The 18,979-nt window shown below is 44.5% G+C and overlaps 1 protein-coding gene across 3 annotated transcripts in view; it reads right to left on the reverse strand.

Annotated features, from left to right (window-relative positions):
• The window catches only part of FAT3 (FAT atypical cadherin 3), a 641,086-nt gene that overhangs the window by 53,745 nt on the left and 568,362 nt on the right, over nucleotides 1–18,979 (reverse strand). For all 3 annotated transcript variants that reach the window (XM_044258324.1, XM_044258326.1, XM_044258325.1), the window contains 2 exons: nucleotides 3,490–3,879; nucleotides 689–903 (listed from right to left, as the gene is read on the reverse strand). In XM_044258324.1, the coding sequence (XP_044114259.1) occupies nucleotides 689–903; nucleotides 3,490–3,879 (605 nt within the window). The remainder of the gene's footprint in view (nucleotides 1–688; nucleotides 904–3,489; nucleotides 3,880–18,979) is intronic.

Below are 18,979 nucleotides of genomic sequence, written 5' to 3' on the forward strand. Positions count from 1 at the left end.
GAGTTCCTTTAAGAGTGGCCAATCAGGGACACCTGGGTGGCTCAGTTGGTTAAGTAGCTACCTTCAGCTCAGGTCATGATCCCAGCGTCCTGGGATCGAGTCTTACATCAGGCTTCTTGCTGGGCAGGGAGCCTGCTTCTCCCTCTGCCTCTAGCCTGCCACTCTGTCTGCCTGTGCTTGTGCTCTGTCTCTCTCTCTCTCTCTCTCTAACAAATAAATAAATAAAATCTTTAAAAAAAAAAGAAAAAGAGTGGCCAATCAATCTTAATCTTGCTCCTATATAAGCTGTCCTACTCTTTGTGCATGTGTGTGTGTGTGTGTGTGCTGGTTGGGGGGTGAATTTATTTTATCCTTAGCCATGTAATAACTTATTATCTAAGGTCAGAAACTGGTGAGAGCTATCATTACAAATGTATTCCATGGTCTGTTTTGTTTTCTTGGAAAACATACACTCCAAGAAAGAAAGTAATTATTGGTCATTTATACCTTGCTATAAACGAATTTATCAGACCCTTCCAATGTATGAAAGAAGGAACAGCTGAAAGATTGGTGACTGACTAGAGTTCTTGGGGACAAAAAGACCCTGAAAACAGAAAGTATGACAAGAACCCAAGATACCTTTTGCTCACTTTTTCACTCTATTTGGAATCATGAGTCCCAGGCATCTGGGCCACCCACTGGCACCTACCAGAATGACAGAGTCACCGACCAAGGCGTCTTCACTGATGACAGCACTGTAAACATCCTGGCTGAACCTGGGAGGGTTGTCGTTCACATCCGTGAGGTTGATGCTGACGGTGGCCACCGCACTGAGAGCTGGTGTGCCCCCGTCTTTGGCTTCCACCACCAGGAAAAACTTTTTGCATAATTCATAGTCCAGGACCTCAGAGACAGAAATACCCCCTTTGAAGAAAAATGGGAAGTTTTTAGATTTGATTAGGGAAAAAAAAAAAACAACACTGGTCAGCAGTTCCGTAATCATGGGAATATTTATAACATCATCTCCAGCCAGGAATTGTAGATATTCAGGAATCTGTTTATTTAATGCTCCGCGGAAGGCATTTCAGAGTCTGATTAATGCTGTCAGTTAAAACACAGCCATCCATCAGATGCAACACTGGACAAAAAAAGTCTTTGACGGTTTTTACAATAGTTTCTGAACTTCTCTCAAGCAGCCCTAAACTGTCTGGCATTATTCGCCTCTATGCCGCTGGGGAAAAGGGACAGAAACAAGCTTCCCTGATAAGGGTTTCCTGATGATCCCTTAATTGGACACAGGCAGACAGAGAATGAGCTGAGATGTGGGGCTGTGATTTCATGACCCCCCCCACCCCGCCGCAGACTTCGCTGAATTCAATTAACCACTAACGTGCTGTGCCAAGTTATGATGTGCTTATCTAAAGCTATTACAGCACAAAGAGGGCAAAGAGCTCAGACAGCTCAAGGTACAGTGACCTAAAGAAAAGCAAATACCTGAGATTAGCGGTCAAACAGTAAATGTGAGTTTAGTGTCCACAACTACAGGACGTGGTGTCCATACCATAGTGCAATTCAAATTAAGCCAGTAGAACAGGTGAAAGTCCCTGGTGAGATGCCACCCCTTGGAGGGGCACTGAGAGTGCCTCTCCCTCCCACTAATTGCACCCTCCCACCCAATCCTGCATTCCGCAACTGGAAACTGGTCACAGTCCTGCCTGCAGAGCTGTTCTCAAGGGCATTCACCTCTCTGCCTACTGGAAAACAATCATTAGGACCAAGATCAGTAAGTCACATCCATTCACATCTCCAAACCATCACCTTCCCTAGCTGCTAAACTTGCCCTTCTATTTAAGGTGAGAAACAAAGTCATACCTATAACGAGAGCCTCTTTTCCCCCATAATTAAGTTTTCTTAGCAGTTACCACTCTTAGTGCTTCGTTTTGTACTCAGTCTTGTTGTCCAGTGCCAAATTTAAACAGCACTTAACCATTTCCCCATGGTGTTCATATACAATGACCGCAACTAGACAGACCAAGTCTAACACGTATTTAAATGAGGGAAATCCCATACATTTTAATTTGAAGTAGAGACCATAATAAACGGAGTTATTATGCTGGGAGAAGCTGCTAATGCAATTCTTCCATCAATATCAAAAAATGAAACAAAGCAAAAACAATTCTTTCCATCAATATTTCCTAAACCTGATGGCAGGGACTGTATCTCCTTCCCTTTTTTGCACCACCCCCACCCAGCAGAGTAGGGTCTAATGGAGTGAGAGCGTGTATTCCAGAATCAGGTAGATCTGGGCTCAAATCGTGGCTCCCCCACTGACTCCCAGTGGGCGCTGGAGAACTTACTTAACCTCTTCGAAGCTCTGTTTTCCTCACACGGGAAAGGAGAGAAATAACTAACAATTTAATAGGAATCTGGCGTATTCACTATGTTAAGTAAATGTTGCTAATTATGATAGTTTCCTGTTCATGTTAACTGAATTATTCAAAGGAGGATTTTGCCACCTTTGCCACCTTGCTCAACAAGTACATTTTCCTTGTGTCCAACGGACGGAAAGTGGGAGAGACTTACCTTTCTTAGCTGAAAAATGGGCCTGCTTTGACTAAGATTATTTATAGGGGAATAGGTAAGCAAATGAGAGTATCTATGAAAGTGCTTTCAAAACATTAATACAAACATTATAAATCATAGTGGAAAGTTATATTTACTCTTCAAGGAATACCCAAACTTGTTTCTTGAATTACTATCTTTATGGTCCTAAGTGCCCCCAATAGTTAACTCCCTAATAAAAAGAAAGCCCTAGCGTCTTCATTTTGTTCTCTTGATTTCTTTCTAGACACGTTTTCCCTAGGTGATGAGGCACCTTCCCTGAGTTTGCAAAGCACGAGGCCTGGGAGTCTTCTGACTGGGAGTAGGGGGCGGGACTCCAACACAGGGCGGGTTCCGTCTGACCAGGGTGCTGAGCTGATGAGGTCTGCGTGTCACCGTGCACACACACACCACTTTTCAGTGTCTGCTTGGATGGGTGACCAGAGAGTGGAAGCCTGAGCGTGGACGGGGACAAGCGCTCCTAGATTCTAGGAGCACTTGCACACACATAAACACAATGATCCAGGTAAAACAACAAAAACAGAAAAGACAGGGAAAGAAACAAGCCCTTGTGCTTGGTATGCAAATACTACTTCCTGTCCCTCATCTATGAGCAACATAGCTGCTCCCGAGCCTTCCTCCAAGACATTACTAGAGCCCACCTAGAGGTCAAGTGTTTGCTGAATGAGCCCACAGCTAGAGGCTTTAACACTTGGCAGTGGGCATCCCCAGAAGCAGGTACCAGAAGGACCCCTCACATCAGCATGCAGGCCCAGCCACGAGAAGATGTGCTTCTAGTGGGAGGGAGGGAGGAGGAGGAAAAAAAGTCCACCCAGAGTTCAGTTAGAAGGCTAAGAGAAGCAGGATATACTGAAGCTGAGAGTTCTGAGCAGGTTACCCTGTACCCACCTGTCTTGGGGTTGATTCGAAATCGCCCTTGCTCATTCCCAGACCGGATGAGATATGTAATCTCAGCATTCGTGCCGATATCTTTGCTGGTGGCAAAAACAGCAAGCACTTGGGTGCCCGGGGAGGTGTCCTCAGGCACGCTGACCAGGTAGTCCCTCCTCTCGAACACAGGCGGGTTGTCGTTAATGTCCAGGACGGTGATGGTGACCGTGGCAAGAGAGGACAGAGCCTGGCCGGGGCTCTGGTCGGTGGCCTGGACGCTGATATTGTAGGAGGGTTGCAGCTCTCGGTCCAGCGGCTGCTCCAGGATGACGATGCCCGACGAGCTGTCGATGGAGAAGAACCCGTCGGCAGAGTCCGCCAGGGAATACACCACCTTCCTGTTGATGCCTGAGGGAGACGCGAGAAGGTTAGTGACAAGTGCGTGGCTTGACGCTCTGCACTAGAATTTTATGGCCGTGCTGACTTAGGGGGCTGCTCAAAGATCTGTACTGACAGAAACCAACAGTTGTGGTCCTACAAAAGTTTTAAAAAAATATGCAATTAAATTAAATGGTACGGAAATGTAAAATATTGGCAAGAAATGTAAGTAGTCGCGTATTCTTCACATATTAAACAAGTCCCCATATTTTTAAAGAAAAAGTCCAAGATGTCAATAGATATACGGGTAACGATGTGCCACAGAAAGAGAAATACAAATTCATCCATTCCATCAACACGTGTGTGTGTGGAATCGATCAGGCACTATTCTAGGTGCTAGAGATTTTAGCAATGGACAAGAGTCAAACATTTCTTGAGAAAATTATTACACTTAGTGGGAGTAAATAAGAAATTAACAAGCAATAAAGAGTAAAATAAATGGTATGTTAGGGGGTAAAAAGAAGGAAAAATAAAGCCGTAAGGGGTGATGGGAATACTACAGTGAGAGAGCGTGTGTGAGGTGGAGGGAAGGGTGGTCACTTTAAACAAGGTGGTCACAGAAGGCCTTGACATTTGAATAAACACCCAAAGGAGGGGAAGGAGTGAACAGCACAGTTGTTGGTAGGGTGGGGAAGAGGGCAGGCAGAGGGACCCACGAGGGCAGATGTGGAAGCCCCTTTGGTGTGTTTGAAGACACCATCCAGAAGGCCCATGTGACCACAGTCAGGAAGAAAGGAGTAGAAGATGGTTTCTGGGTGAGAGCAGGCTGGGGAACAGAAAGCGTGGGGTTGTGGTGCTGAGGTGGGAAGCACCTCTCTGAGGTGGGAGGTCATGACATGGGACTCAGATTTTAACAGGATCACTCAGGCTGCTGGGTGCAAAGAGCAGGACAAGCAGCGAGCCAGCGAACCAGCCGAGACAGCGGGTCGACTCCCGGGAGCTCAGGCGTGTGACAGCGGTGGCTCACTCAGGCCTCTGAGATGATGAGAACTGGTCAATGCCAGCCTGTTCTGAACACGTAGGTGATAAGACTGATTTCTGATAGTGGGGCTGGCAGGATACAGGGTGTGAGAGGAAGAGAAGATCCTGGGATGACTCAGGTTTGGGCCTGAGCAGCTGAAAAGAGGGAGCTGCCATTGGCAGGGTTGGAGGGAATGGCAGGAGGACGAGGACGACAGGCCAGGAGCCCCATTTTTTTTTTAATGATTTTATTTATTTATTTGACAGACAGAGATTACAAGTAGGCAGAGAGGCAGTCAGAGATAGGAGGAAGCAGGCTCCCCGCTGAGCAGAGAGCCCGATGTGGGGCTCGATCCCAGGACCCTGGGATCATGACCTGAGCCGAAGGCAGAGGCTTTAACCCACTGAGCCACCCAGGCGCCCCGTGGGAGCCCCATTTTGGACAGATTAAATTCAAGATGGGCATCTTATACATAAGTGGAGATTCAAGTAGGGAGCTAGCGTAGGAGGCTGGAGATCAGAGCAGAGGTCCACGCGAGCTATGAATGGGCGGCTGCCAGCATTCAGATGCTGTGCAGAGCCATGAGAATGGGTGAGGCCATAAGGGGATGTAAAGAGAAAAAAGAAATCCAGTAGCCAGGGAGCCTGGAGCACTCCATCAAAGAAGGGAGAATACCTGCTCAGAAGGTGACCTCCAGCTCTGTGATTTAAAGGAAGGCGCTTACTTAACCAAAATATCATTTTACCTTAATATACACAAAAGCTAGAACATATCAGCCAGGACACGTCTACCAACAACCAACAAATTAGTGAATGATGATCTGAGTGAGTTCTGGTTCTGGAGACCGATTTAACTCTTTTCATCAGAGGACTTTAGCATTTCAAAATAGTTTATGCACCCCAAATTCAGCAGGTGTGAAGATTTGTAAGAGGCAAAATGTAATAACTTTGCAGGAGGAAAAAGCATTATTTTGATCCTAAATGCTTTTTTAAAAAGATTTTTAAAAATTTATTCATTTAAGAGAGAAAGACACACACAGAGAACACAAGCAGGGGAGGCAGTGGGAGAGGGAGATGTAGACACCCTGCTGGGCTGGGGGTCGGACATGTGTTCGATCCCAGGACCTGAGATGGTGACAGATGCTTAACCATCTAAACCACCCAGGCGCCCCTTGATTCTAAATGCTCTTAATGAAGACAGCCATGAATCAAGGGTCTTTAGCTAGAATGGCCAACTGAAAATGTCTCTTGCAAATCATGGACTCCTAGAATGTAAGCTTTTAGAGGGGAGGGCCTCCGTCTGTGTTGTTTTCCACTATAACACCTTACCATGGGGTCAGGCATTTGGCAGTAATAAGAGTTAAACACTTTACCTCCCCCTCACAATGTGTAATTTCCCTTAAGCCAAAATTCCCAGCAAACCAATAAAATCATATATCTAGAGGGAATGACATAAATTGCAGTATGTGGCTTTCACCAAAAGGTCAACACTGAGAGAGCTTGTTCTTGGTTCCATTCCAGAGAGTCCATTTTTTCCCAAAGTTTCATCATTTACTTTTATTCCTCTTTCAAAACAACTACCCTGTGATATATAAACATCAACTTCTGATTTTATTGGTGCGGGGATTAAAAACAAGAAGGCTTTCCTCTTCCCTTGCTGCCCCTTGACATAAAGCCCCAGAGCAGAGGGTTCAGGGATATTTTCTGACCCTTTACGGGGTGGCTCCAAGTTTAAATTCTTCAGCGATTCTGGGGGTGAATATACCCAGTGTTCCAAGATTGCTGTCTGGGTGTCAGACCCAGAGGTGGCCTGGACTGATTAGCTGCTCTCAGGAAACTTTTCAAAGTCACAAGCACAGATTTATGGAAACACATCGGCGATGGACATAAATATACCACACGGCTTTTCAAATCCCACACGCGGCCTATAGCATGCCCAGCATCTGGAAGACCAACGGCTCTTACCAATGACGAGATGGAGCAGGAAATTCACGCAGGGGCTTTCATCTGAGCATCTGCTGACAACTACAAGACCCACTTCTCTGAGGCACAGACCAAGGACTGAAGGATTTGCTCATGGCCACTAACATTTTTAGGTAAGCACAAGGGACAAAGTCCTGGGTTCCCTAGGCAAAGCCCCTTGAGGATTTCCAGAGATCTGCTCCCAGACATGATGCCTTTAGGTCTGGAGATCGTCCAGGAAGAAGGGAATTTGTGACTCGCTGTTCTGACAGCAGGGGCACTCAGGACGAGCTGAGTGAGGAGAGGAAGGGGTTGGAGCCACGCATGGCTGCTCCCTGTGGCAGCAGGGCCTGAAGGAAAGGTGCCTCTCACGGCTGCCTTGGGTTTCCTTCACTGGGACAGACAGCTGAAATCTAATTAAAATTATCACATATGTTCCCCGTCTGCTGCTTTCTCTTCCAGCCTTTTCCGAGGAGCCGGGCTTTGCTCCCATCCTCAAGCAGGAGATGCTGTGTTCTCTGAGCATCCTGCTCAGCGGGCTAGCCAGAGAGCGGTGTTGTTGGAGTTCCGTGTACAAGGCTGACATTAATCAGCACACAAAGACCACGGCTCCCCTCCAGGCAGAGTCTGTTAATTAAAATTCGGTGACGGGTTTTTTTCTGCTTTACCACAGCAGAAAACCATCCCTTTCTCTCCCCCCACCCCCACCAAGCTGCTGACCCAAACTCCCCCCAACTTCCCATACATTTTGCTTCTGACAGTACCTTGGGCATTCACACCAGGAGAAACTGGGAGATTTATTGTTTCCTTCTCCTCTCTGTTACCAATCAGACTGATACGGAAGCGAGACCAGAAAAGGGGAGGGGAAAAAAACACCTCAAACCAACAAACCTGCTTAATGGTATCACTTATGATTTGGTAGCTCTCAAGAAATGAGCAGAATATATTTTTGGAATATTTTAAAATTCCCATTTGGACCCAACTGCAATGGATTTCGATGATTTCTAGAAATAAAGTCAGATGGGTAAATGCCAATTTGGAGGTGCAGTACTTGGATCTTTGCTGTGTTACCATGTGATGGGAGCTATCTTTGCTAAATGAATGAAGGTCATGTCGCTGAAGAGGTAACTTTCTACCCAAGGGCGTATGATAAATGCCATCCTTCAAATCACCATCCCTTTGCTATGTTCCCCAGCAGAAAAGATGAACCCGAGTAGAAAACTTGCTTGCTAATTGGTCTAATGCTCTTATTACATGACACCATGTATTATATTAAGGTATAACATTAATCCATCATTTTGTGTCTGTGTTTTTAAGTATGTAATTCTCTTCTCCAATTTGAGCCTAATTTAATGAGGACGGAGCTACTTAGCTTCTCAAAATGCTGAAATGACAGGCTACTAAGAGAAGTACGCCTTTCACTGTAAGTGAAGTTTCTTCGCCTTAACTGTGGCAAACGGAGCAGGCAGGTCTTCAGAGGACAAAAATCAAGTAAAAAGAGAGTGATTAAAATCCGATTTGCTCAAAGGAAGTCAGAGGCGGTGGCATTTTGTGGAGTGGGCTGGGAGGGAAGAAAGAGCCTCTAAAAATTCCAAGTTTGGGAATGCTGTGAGACTGTGTGTGTGTCGGGGGGTCGGGGGTCAGGGTGGCCAAGGGCATCTATATTCCCTTCCTTGGAAGGTTTCTAAATGACGGTTAGGTTCCTCTCAACTCAGCCAAATGGATGATAGATCTTTTGGGCATGGAACAGCACATAAAAGTCAAAGTTGTGAATGCTTTCAGATAAAGTGGTCCAGTTCTGCAAGGAGATCTTGCCTCTGGCCCATGGTTTGCCCAAACTACCCAAGCGTATTTGGACAGGTCACTTCACTTCTTCCCTGGGTCTCAGGTCTCTTCATTTTTAGAATGACAGAACCCAGGTCAGTTGAGGCCCAGGACGACCTTCTAGACCGTGCTTCATGTCCAGATTAAACCAAGAGAGCGAGTTTCGTTTATATTTCCAAAAGATCATCCCCCACTCTCAAAGTGCTCATTAAGTTGCAGGCATGGGCATACATGGGCTTCATCACTGAAGTACAAAGTAAACCTCATCATGATGAGCTACTGGAATATCCTGGATGGGAAGAAAACTTAGCACAGCCATTCTTACCACTCAGTTAAGGGTTCTGAGTTCACATATACAGCTTCCAGCAAGGTTTTATCACTTCAGTGAGAAAGAACGCTCACTGTAGGATCATTCCCAGGGATCTAACCCAGTGTCAGAAGAACTCACCTTTACGTTTGAGATCGTTAAAGGTGTTAGAATCAGCACTGAAACTGAATGGCGACGCAGCAGGTACATTGAGATTGTTATAACGTGGAAAAAAATGTTTTCTGCCCTCCCTTCTAACATAAAGCTCTCTAAGCTTAAGGAAACTGCAAGAGCCCTGTCATGCTTGCTTTGGGGTTTTTGGTCGGAGGCTGTTATGACTCTGTCAGGACCTTGCCTGTGACATTCATACCCCCACCAAATACACAGCATCTGGTCTTTAGGAAGCCCAGTAAAAATGGGGGCTCAATTCTTATAAACTGGCTTTTTTAAAAAGATGCTATTTATTTATTTGACAGAGAGAGACACACACAATGAGAGAGGGAATACAAGCAGGGGGAGGGGGAGAGGGAGAAGCAGGCTTCCGGCTGAGCAGGGAGCCAGATGCTGGTCTCCATCCCAGGACCCCCGGATCATGACATGAGCCGAAGGCAGACGCTTAACGACTGAGCCACCCAGGCGCCCCTAGACTGGCTTTTAATAAAGGAATTTGAATTCCAATGGAATAGCTATCTGGGGAAGAAATGATCTGAAACAATCTCGACAATCAGACTCTAGTAACCTAAATTTTGGTTCTCATCACTTATTTTTTTTCATCAACTTTATGGTTATCCTGAGGCATCGTAATTAGTGTATTGCCACAGGAACACATTTTAAGTGTCCAGCCATAAATTCTAACAAATGTATACCCCCATGGAACCGTGGCTCTCATTGGCATCTAGAACATTTCGATCACCCCTGACAGTTCCTTCATGTTCCATTTTGGTCAGTCCCCCGATCCCACACTGCAGGCAATCTAATAATGTTGGTTTTGAACCAGCAGTTTTCCGGCTTTCATTAATGCCTATTCATCAGTGCCAGAAATCCCACAAGTATATTGAGTTTTCACAGTCTTTATGGCCCAGACTTGGTGACTAAGGCACGCTCTTATTTAAGCTAGAAGGATTATCCCTTGAAGAAAAATGATAAACAAAGCTTTGGTTCTTGAGTATGTCATTGTATTCTTTTTTGACGGCCTTATCCTTAAAAGACAGTAGTTACTTCTGACAGGGGCAAGGGTTCTGTCTTTCTCACAGCAGACATTGGACATGACCCTTGCATTTCATCAGGTTTTGCCAAGTGCCACCTGTTTGACTAGTCTGAGTACAGCTCTGAGGGGAAGGGGCGCCCAAAGGACACCATCTTTAAACCTAGGAGTTTAACAATTGATGAGGAATTATTTAAACTAGAGGGTTTATGGTGGCACCTGGGTGGCTCAGTGGGTTAAAGCCTCTGCCTTCAGCTCAGGTCATGATCCCAGGGTCCTCGGATCAAGCCCCGAATTGGGCTCTCTGCTCAGCAGGGAGCCTGCTTCCTCCTTTCTCTACCTGCCTCTCTGCCTGCTTGTGATCTTTTTTTGTGTGTCAAATAAATAAATAAAATCTTTAAAAAAATAAAATAAACTAGAGGGTTTAGATTTTCCTGAATGCCTTCCCTCAGTGTCCTTCTCCCCTTTGAATTGGAATGGCGGGTTCTTTTGATTCTGTCTTGGAGACATCTCTTGAAGGTCTGTGGCCAGGTCTCGCCGCCAGGGGAAGCTCCTCTCTAGTCTCCCTCAGACTGTAGCCAGAGACTCCTGATGGCTAACTACCTCAGAGGCTTTCCCCTCGTGGCCAAACTTAACCAGAGGTCAGCGCTTAAAACTCTCCATCCAGTTTTGCCTCAGCTGCTCAAGATAGTCACTGACTGCTTACTTCCTCTTTTTTTTTCTTTTTTTTAAATTTACAGATTTTATTTACTTATTAGAGAGAGAGAGAGAGATTGCAAAGGAGAGCACAAGCAGGGAGGAGAGGGAGAGGCAGGCTCCTCACTGAGCAGGGAGCCCGATGCGGGACTCGATCACAGGGTCCGGGGATCATGATCTGAGCCAAAGGCAGATGCTTAACCGACTAACACACCCAGCCTCTCTGACTGCTCATTTCTTATAGTCAGAGGTGGAGACCTTTGAGGACGGCTTTCCAATCCTCTGCCCTCCAGTCCCAGCCCACTTTTTGAGTGTTACCTCTTGTCCCTTCCACTGTGTGCTGCCTCCCCTGGCTACCCCTAAAGACTCCATGCACACTTACCCTTCCAGGCCTCTGCTCATGCTTGTCCTTTTACTCAGAACACTCTCTTCCCCTCCTTCTCTTATCAACATTCTGCATGCTCTCTGTAAGGTTTCCTCGGGACAGCTTCCTTCAGTTCCCCAGTTACTTCTTTCTCTGTGCTCCCTTACCAGGATTTTTACAGTATCATCAGTTATGTCCTCTCTCCCACTTGATTAATGTAGCTTTTAGGCAAAGGGACGTGTCTTGTGATTTCTGTATCTCAGTGCTGAGTCTAGGGCCCCGCACACAGTCAGAAAGCAAGGAACGCTGAATTATAGAAGGAACAAGTGGGGGACCAAAGCAGGAGTATGAGCTAACACAGCACAGGGAGGCGGGAAGCACACGGCACACACTGGAAAGTGTGTGTGTTAAAGAACAGAAGAGTCCCAAACGGCTGCATCAGAGAGAAGTTGCGAAGATTTGATATTAAAAATGTACTGGGTGGCTCAGCTGATTAAGCGTCCAACTCTTGGATCTGAGGGTCAAGCCCTGCGTCGGGCTCCACACTCAGTGGGGAGTTGAGTCTGCTTGAGGTTCTCTGTCTCTCTTTCTCTCTCCCTCTGCCCCTCCCTTGTACTTGCTCACGTGCACACACACACACAGCCTCTCTCTAAAATAAATAAATAAATAAATAAATAAAATCTTTAAAGATGTACACAAAACGTTCACAAATATATACAGAAACTATTGCCAAATGGATATTTGTGTTTGTGAATAAAATTGGCAACTACCCAATTGTCCAAGAATGAGGACTGGCTGAATAAGTTACAGTACATTCATATCACAGAATACTACATACACAATCACACAAAAGCATGAAAGAATATAGAGCGACACAGAACTATGTTTCTGAGCCAGTGAAAAGAGGAGGTTACAAAAAAATATCTAGTTTTTGGGTCCATTTTTGTAAAGAAAAAAGGTGGAAGACACTTCACCCAAACCTCAACAGTGGTTAGAATTGACTTATTTTTCCTTTTGCCTATCTTTCTAGGTTTTATAGTGGACACAGATCATGTTTCTAGCAAGTAAAAGGACTATTATAATAATGATGTATGGAAAATTTACTACCAATTTTGGAAATTTTGGAAAACAGTCAAATTTCGGAGTTATTTTCCAGGCCAGTTCAGTTCTCAACATACATGTCATTTGAAGTACTTGTAGAAAAGGATATCTATATATTGTATAAGCATTCTTTTTCTGGGTATTTCCATTCCTCATTTTTTTTCTTGTGCTCTTAAACACACTGACTTTACTTAGAAAATGTTTTTTGGTCAAGGTTTCATTATTGAGTTATTTCAAGTGATACACTGTTTTGAACTATTTTGTATCCTTAAATTAAGTAGTAGAAAATGGTTACTCTCAAATCTCCTCTCATTGTTTGTGGAAGGCAAGTAAAATCCCATTACAGCAAAAGAGCTCAAACTGACCACTTTTTTATATCTTTAAAATAGGCATCCAGATGATAGAAAATAAAAGAAAGTTGTCATTAAGAGGTCCATAGAACTGCAATTACTTTTCAAGTTAGACTTTATTTATTAATTTTTTAAAAGATTTTATTTATTTATTTGACAGACAGAGATCACAAGCAGGCAGACAGGCAGGCAGAGAGAGGGAGAGGAGGAAGCAGGCTCCCTGCAGAGCAGAGAGCCCGATGCGGGACTTGATCCCACGACCCTGAGATCATGACCTGAGCCGAAGGCAGCGGCTTAACCCACTGAGCCACCCAGGCGCCCCTCAAGTTATACTTTAAATAGACTCTCTTGATTATTTCTGTTTTAAGTGCCTTTTACAAGTTATTCATTGGGTGATGACTGACACTGGAGCATTCCCCCAGGCGAGATACCAACTCTGGGGTCAGGAATCCCCCAAATCGTCAAAAAGGACAGAAGGAGCCCCAGTCAGGGTTGGAGAGATCCTGACGATACCACAGAGACTGGGGACTCTCCAGTTGGGCTGGTACCAGTTCTGCTGGGCAGCACCGGCAACATGATTGAGATGTTCCATGAAAGATAAAAATGCAAGGCCCCTCGTTTTTAAAAAGTTGTAAAGTTCAGCATAGCCCCAGCAGAGTGATAAACCAACATGGTGTCCTTCTAAGTAAAGGACTATATGCAAAGGCTGCAGTCCCATATAGCCAGCCCCGCTGGTGAGCGACACTACCTTCCATGATACCTCAAAAGCTGCAATTCATCTAGACATAAACCCTCTCAACCATCTATGGCTTGGCACTTTCCTAAGCCCAGAAGAGTCAAGTGTGGGTAAATGAATTCATCAAAGTACTTGAAACTCTGACTTTATTGGTGCATAGAACTTCTATGTTCTATGCAAACACAGAACATAGAACTTCTATGTTCTATGTGATAATACTAAAAATGTTTCCAAAGAGGATCATTATGTATGACCACCGGATCAATCATTCATCGCTCCAATAAATCACTTCCATCCAATAAATCCTCACAGAACTCCTGCCAAGGGTAGACACTAGAAGTGTGCAGAAAAATCACAGCCCCTCAATGTCTCCCATCTGTCAGGAGACAATCATGGATCTAGTTGATTGTTGGAGAGGGACGGCCAATAGACATTTCCCAAGGAAGAAAACAACTCAGTTGAGTCATGAAGGAAAGATAGGAGTTGTCAGGAGTACCAAAGTGGAAAAGTGTTGAGAAGAAGGGGCATTTCGGTGACGCACACACACCTGAAGTCAAGAATGATGATACTGGGTGCTTGCAGAAGGGCAAAGGGCTCAGTACTGTTAAATGAGAGGTTTAGAAGGGCAGAAGCTAAAGCTGTCCATTTTCAGAACCACTAGCAAATTACCATAGCTATGATAAACAGAGCTAGAGTAAATGGAAAGCTGGGAATAAGTGAATGGATGAATTAGCTGAGAGAGAAGGAAGACTAGAGGAGTAGGAGGAAGAGGCTGTCCGAGTGGGGAGTTTTTTGTAATCTGTGAGAAGTTATTTAAGGAGCTCCCCACAGGTGACGGACAACATCATGGGGCCTGTCAAGAAGGCTTCACAGGTGAAATGATAGTGAGTATGCTGATGCAAAGCTGACGAGCACACTCCACTGAGCCTCAACATACCCGAAGAGGCAGGAAAAGTGGGGGTGTAGGGGGTTCGTGGTGTCTGCACAAAATGCCCAGCAGTAGGTGGAAATTCCCCAAGACACCAGCACTCCTGTAAATCCATACCCTGAATCCCTGCATGCTGGATCAGAACTGACCCATGGAGAAGCTCAGAAGCTGTTACCCAACCTCATGGCACCCAGGAGTGAAGTCCTGTGTGAATGGGTGAATAAGTGGCAATGAATCACTACCATCAACCATAGAAATCCGAATTCCCTGACTATTCCCTCCCTATAGGGAGTGGTGCTAAAGCCCTTCATTTATATATTCCTTTCTGGAAGGAATTAGCTATCTTATTGGTTTAGATTCCCTGTTTGAAAGAAATTGGATTTTACTTTATTTTGTTATTTATTCCTTTTTTTTTTTTTTTTTAGAGAGAGAGCATGCCCATAGGTGGAAGTGGGTAGAGGGGCAGAGGGTGAAGGAGAGAGAGAGAGGATCTCAAGCAGGCTCCAAGCAGGCTCCATGCACAGGCTCCTAACACAGGGCTCGATCTGATTTCATGTTCCCACGACCCTGAACTGAAATCAGGAGTTGGATGCTTAACTGACTGAGCCACCCAGGCACCCCCCGAAGAAACGGGGTTTTAAAAAAACATAATAATGACAACAACTTATATGTGACAAAGGCAAAGTCTTCTAAACCAGGAAGGCATCACAGTCAAAAAGAGGAAAACAAGTGCTTACCCAGCCTTCTCTCAGACTTTCTGAATCAGATTTTGGAGATGGAGCACTCAGCTGTTTGTGTTTATTTTTGGCTGTTTATTTTTAGAAACTCCCAAAGGGATTCTAATGCACAGTCAGGGCTGTAACATGTTTATCTGGTTCTTGTGGGTTATTTTTCTTCTGGTGTTGGATCCTGGAATTTGGGAGGGAGTAGTTTTTGTAGGGCTCTAATCAACTGAAGGGATCCTAATTTCTTAGGCATAGAGGGTCATTTCATGGTCCCAAATTAAGCCCCGTGTGACAGAAAGCACTCACATTCTTCCCAACGGAGATGGAGAGATTAATTTCCAGCACCTGAGGCTTCCTCCACGAGGGAGTTGAGGCTCTGTGAGTGGCAGAAGGAACCCATATACGCACTAGACATGACATTAGAAGTTATGTTGGAATGGCTCCCGTGGTTCATCCAACAACTTGGCAGTTCAGCAGACAGGTGTGGGGTATGTATTGGGTGGCTGGTCCATGGCAGGGCTGGTGCCACAGAAGGCAGTGCCCTAGCCCTCCAAGAGCTCATGGTCTGGTGGGAAAACAAGGAATTCGTATCTCCCATTTTTTCAGAGAGGAAGTGGGGTTCAAAAGGGCTGTGGAGCTTATTTAAGATGAGACAGTAAAGGCTGGAATTGGAATATTTCATCCAGTCTCCTCCCAAAGCCACTGTAGGATGTTGCTTCCCAAAGTAACAGGCAAATGTGACAAGGAGGAGATAGGATGTCACAGTCCACCATTGAGCCACAGAGACTGCAGAAGGTATCCTGAAGCTGGTGGGAGCTCAAGAATTCAGGGCTTTATGGGGCCATGGAAACCTTTGCTCAGGACCACCATCTGTAGACCAGATGGCTTAAGAGGAGTGACCTAAACTTTTTGAACCTCAGTTTCTCCATCTGAGGTGAGACTGTCAGTGGCTCTTTGGCCATAATAAGATTACATGTGTCAGCATGTGGGACTCTCTGCAGACAGGCTTTAAGCATAACATTATATTTTTGATATCCCCAAGAGACAAAGGGTTTCAGAAATGGCTTATGTCTCCAAGTCTTTAGGGGATTATTTAATTTTTATAAAAATTTTAATAGTCCCTCAGCCACTTTCAAAGATCTAATACTTTAGAGAATAACAGTGCTTTAGGGAAGAAAAAAACCACATTAAATCACTGACCTGTGCAGCTTAGAGGTAACAAGCTCTAAGGCTTTAGGAAAGACATAGAAAAATGGTATGTAAGAGCATACAGGCTGAATCAGAATTGAATTCCTCTTGAGTCATCTGATAGAAATTACTAGAATACAGAAAAGAGCCTTGGACTGAAATGTCAGGATACCCTCCTTTTAGATCCCATTCTGCCACTAAGAAAGTCATCTTGGATACGTCTCTTTATCTAAGGGTCTCAGTTTCTTCTTCAGGTTTAGAAAGGGTTTGAATGGATTTTGTTTCAGGGCCTTTCTCAGTGTAATATCTCAAGATCTGCTAGACTCTGATGCCTATGGCCTCAGAGAAAATCCAGGAAACCATGAGAACAGCGACAAGGAGCAGCCAATGCTGTGATATTACCACTCACCATGCCACACCAAAGCAACAGGTTCTCAGCTTGGCTGAACCACTCCTCCTTGAGGGAGGGCCCTGTTTTTATTGCCACTGCCCTGCACAACAGTTCTTCTTCCTCCCAGAGTGGAGCCTGTGGGAGGGTAATGGCAATGCTAAGGGATTCTTAAGGATATGCGGACAGAATTCAGAAGGCCCATACACTTGCATTAAAGTGATCATTCTCTATTGCTCCATGCCAAATTACCTCACAACTTAGCATGAAACAACAGATATTTAGTATCTCACAAGTTCTGTGGGGGCAGGGATCCAGGCATGGCTTAGCTGGCTGGCTACGCTCAAGGTTTCTCATTTCCCTGTTGAGTGGGGCTGCACCTTCATCTGAAGGCTCAAACGGAGGTAGGGGTCCACTTTCAAGTTCCCTCATCTAGTTGCCAATAGGGATTCAGTTTTTTGTCATGTGGGCTTCTCATAGACCTGCCTCGATATCATAGCTCTCTTCCCCAAGGTGAGTCATTCAAAGGAGGGAGAGAGAGTTCTATGCAAAGAATTGTGTCTCCCTGAAATCCATATGTTGATGTCCTAATCCTGATGTGACTGTATCTGGAGATGGGGCTTTTAAGAGATATTAAATTAAATGAGGTCATAAGGTTGGGGTCCTGATTTAATAAGATTTGTGGTCTATAAGAAGAAGAAGACAGAGAGAGCTCTTTCTTTCTCTACTACATACACCAAGGAAAGAACATGTGAGCCTAAGGATGCTGTGAGGTTTTTACAGATTAATGTGAATGACACTCCCTTGAGTTTGTCCCATGAAGATGTAGGAATCTGCTAGCCCAGAGCTCTCAGCGTGTTTTCTGTCATAGTTCTAGCACCTACTCCACAATACTTTGCTGAGAACTTATCTCCTCTCTTGACTTTTCTTCCCAGATCACTTTTCATGGCTCTCAGTAAGTGGCACATACACAAGGCTAGGATGAGTCAGAAGAGATTAAAAAACAATGGGAGAGATCCATGTAATGTGGTTTGGTAGAAAGATCTCTGCTTAACAACCCTCATGGATTATTTTTATGAGCATTACTCAATAAATAATCTCTGCTCCTTCATAAGGAGCTACCCTCTTGGAACAAATAATGCTCCAAGATACGAGGCCAGCCATTCAGTTCCTCTGACAAGATTGGTGCTTCGGAAAACCAAATTCATTCTGGTATCTGCTCCATGAGAGCACAGCGCAGAAGCCATAATATCAACTCCCTCATTAAATATTCATAAAACGAACCCTCAACATGGATAGCAAGTTTACATTATTATAGTGAAGGACAGCACAAAATTAAGAATTCTGAGGGCTGTGGCAATACAAATATTTGGGTCAAAACAGGAAAGTTCTGCCACAAGATCATCACTTTTTTCTGTCTCTTTCCTGTACTCTGTTAATATGAGGACCTAACCATTCACTTTAGAGGGAAAGGCATCATTCTGGAAGACTCTAAGAGAGACTTTCTGTATTTTCTGTTAATTCATTCCTTAATGTAATGCACCATCTACACAGCCCTCACTGGGAGAGGCATTTCTTCTCATTTCTTGGTGAATTCCTCTCACTTTTCTTTAAGCCCTTGAAGCGCACTCCCTGCTGGTTTTAATTATTATGTGTTATGGTGTGAACCTCTTTGGGTTCATCTTGCTGGGGCTTTTTGTGCCTCCTGGACCTGGATGTCTGTTTCCTTCCCTGGGTTAGTGAAGTTGTTAGCTATTATTTCTTCAAATCAGTTTTCTACCCCTTTCTCTGTCTCTTCTCCTTCTGAGTCCCCTATAATGCAAATGTTATATGCAACATGCTTGATATTGTCCCAGAGGTCACTTAAACTACCCTCATTCTTTAAAATTCTGTTTTTGGCTCTTTAGTTTGGGTGCTTTCTGTTACCCTGTCTTGTAGCTCACCGATTCATTCCTCTGCATCATCTAATCTGCTGCTGATTCCCTCTATTTTTCATTTCAGTTACTGTATTTTTCAACTCTGGCTGGTTCTCTTTTATATTTTCTATTTCTTTGTTAAAATTCTCACTCTGTTCTTCCACTCTTCAGTCCAGTGAGGATCCTTCTGACCATTATTTTGAACTCCTTATCAGGTAGATTGCTTATTTCTGGTTCTTTTAATTCTAGGTTTTAAAATTTTTTTTCATTTGGATCATATTCCCTGCCATGTCATTTTGTCGGCTCTCAGTGTTCCTTTTCTTCTCTTCTCTCTCTCACTTTTTTTTTTTTTTAAGATTTTATTTATTTGAGAGAGAGAGCATGAGCAAGGGGGGTGGAGGCAGAGAGAGAGGGAGAAGTA

The sequence above is a fragment of the Neovison vison genome, chromosome 7, assembly GCF_020171115.1.
Source record: "Neovison vison isolate M4711 chromosome 7, ASM_NN_V1, whole genome shotgun sequence".
NCBI classification, from domain to species: Eukaryota; Metazoa; Chordata; class Mammalia; order Carnivora; family Mustelidae; genus Neogale; species Neogale vison.